This window comes from Gekko japonicus, unplaced genomic scaffold (genome assembly GCF_001447785.1).
Source record: "Gekko japonicus isolate JY-2015 unplaced genomic scaffold, Gekko_japonicus_V1.1 scaffold6627, whole genome shotgun sequence".
Classification (NCBI taxonomy): Eukaryota; Metazoa; Chordata; class Lepidosauria; order Squamata; family Gekkonidae; genus Gekko; species Gekko japonicus.
This window is the reverse complement of record NW_015169989.1, coordinates 15,395-17,372: the sequence shown is the minus strand read 5'-3', so window position 1 is coordinate 17,372 and position 1,978 is coordinate 15,395. Positions and strand designations below refer to the sequence as shown.

The window sequence follows — 1,978 nt, the reverse complement described above, 5'->3', positions numbered from 1 at the left end:
CTCCGAGCGGCTGACAAACTCCCTCCCCTCCCCCTCCCCACAACAGACACCCCCTGTGGGGCTGAGAGAGCTCAGACAGAAAGGGCTCTTTTTCAAGGACAGCTCTTGTCAGAACTAGGGCTTGCCCAAGGTCATCCAGCCAGGTGCCAGTGGAGGGAGTGAGGAATCAACCCTGGTTAGAGTCCAGGCCCTTAACCACGACACCAAATCATGGAATCCCACAGAGTTGGAAGGGGCCCTTGAGGTCATCCACTCCAGCCCCCTGCTCAGTGCAGGATCAGCCCAGAGCATCCCTGACCAGGGTCTGTCCAGCCGCTGCTTGAAGACTGCCAGGGAGGGGGAGCTCAGCACCTCCCTAAGGAAGCCGACTCCACTGTGGCACAGCTCTGCCTGTCAAGAAGTTTCCCCTAAGATCCAACCAGTACCTTCCTCTTGGCCTCCAGCCCCCCCCCCCAATCATCCTCGTCACTCTCCTCTGCACCCGCTCCATTCTGTCTGCACCCTTTTTTGTGACAGCCCTTCAAAGACTTCAAGAGAGCCATCCTGTCCCCCACTCACCCTCCTCTTCTCCAGTAGTGATGGAAAAAAAGAGCTTTAAAAGGGGGTTAGATAGATGCATGGAGGAGCGGGTTATGAATAGCTACTAGCTATGGGGACTCAAGGGAACCTCCACTTTCAGAGGCAGCAGTCCACCGCGGAATCTCAGTGCCAGAGACAACATCAGGGAAAGCCCCCTCTCTGCCCTGCTGTTGGCCCTCCAGAGGAACTGGCTGGCCCCTGTGTGAGACAGGAGGCTGGACTAGAGGGATCCTCCCTGGTCTGACCCAGCAGGGCTCTTCTGAGGTTCTTCTCAGGGGACGGCCTCGGCCTCTCTGCCCTGTTGCTGGCCCTCCAGAGGAACTGGCTGGCCCCTGTGTGAGGCAGGAGGCTGGACTGGATGGACCCTAAGTGGTCTGATCCAGCGGGGCTCTTCTGAGGCTCTTATGTGTGTGGAGCATCATCTGGAATTGCTTCCTCCATGGGCCTGCTGCAGCATGTTCCCAATGCTGACCCCCATTTGACTGGGGGGTCCCACCAGCACCTGAGCGAAAGGGTCGGGGGGCAGGGCTGTGGTCCTCTCTCACGCCCTCTCCTTCCTCCCCCCGGGCTCTTCCTGACCCCGCCCAGCCGGAGTACCTGGCCCTGGAGCAGCTGTGCCAGGAGTTTGCCTTTGAGCTGCTGGGGATGTGCCGCAACCAGAGCGAAGTGACCGCGGTGCTGAACGACCTCGGGGACGACGAGGTGACAGGGGAAGACGAGGGGCTGGACGAGCAGGCCTTCGAGGAGGGCATCCCAAACCTCGCCAGGCTCCGGCTGGCCGTCAACTACAACCAGAAACGGGTAAGGTGGCCGATGGAGCTCACGGCCGGGGCTGCAGCTTAACTTCTTTTTCAAATTTGTTCTAATTTATAATTCTTTTTGAAAATTATTACTTTTTAACTTCAACTTACTTCCATTTCAAGTATTTGTACTAGGAGCAAGCCAGTTAATTAATTTCTTAGTAGTAGCAACCAGTCTAGCCAGATAAAAAAAGAGGACTGGCTGCTACTATTAAGAAACTAATTAACTGGCTTGCTCCTAGTACAAATACTTGAAATGGATCTGGAAGTAAGGTTAAAATCGTTAAAGTTAAAAAGTAATAATTTTCAAAAATTTATACATTAGAACAAAACTGTTTTCCATTCAGCTTCATGTTTCTTTCTCTTCTAAATAATCATATTTGTTTTAGGATAATTTGAAAAAGAAGTTAAGCTGCAAGAATTTGAAGAAAGTAGAAAAGAAGTTAAGGCTGCTACTATTTGAAGAAAGCAAAAGAAGTACTTTTTAACTTCAACTTACTTCCATTTCAAGTATTTGTACTGGGAGCAAGCCAGTTAATTAATTTCTTAATAGTAGCAACCAGTCTAGCCAGATAAAAAAAAGAGGACTGGCTGCTACT

The 1,978-nt window shown here is 51.6% G+C and overlaps 1 protein-coding gene across 1 annotated transcript in view; it reads left to right on the top strand.

The window, feature by feature from the left end:
* The window catches only part of LOC107115810 (short transient receptor potential channel 2-like), a gene marked incomplete at both ends in the record, with an annotated part of 18,817 nt that overhangs the window by 1,707 nt on the left and 15,132 nt on the right, over window positions 1-1,978 (top strand). Inside the window, 2 exons of the mRNA XM_015417569.1 lie at window positions 1,168-1,380; window positions 1,769-1,856. Coding sequence (XP_015273055.1) covers window positions 1,168-1,380; window positions 1,769-1,856 — 301 coding nt within the window. The remainder of the gene's footprint in view (window positions 1-1,167; window positions 1,381-1,768; window positions 1,857-1,978) is intronic.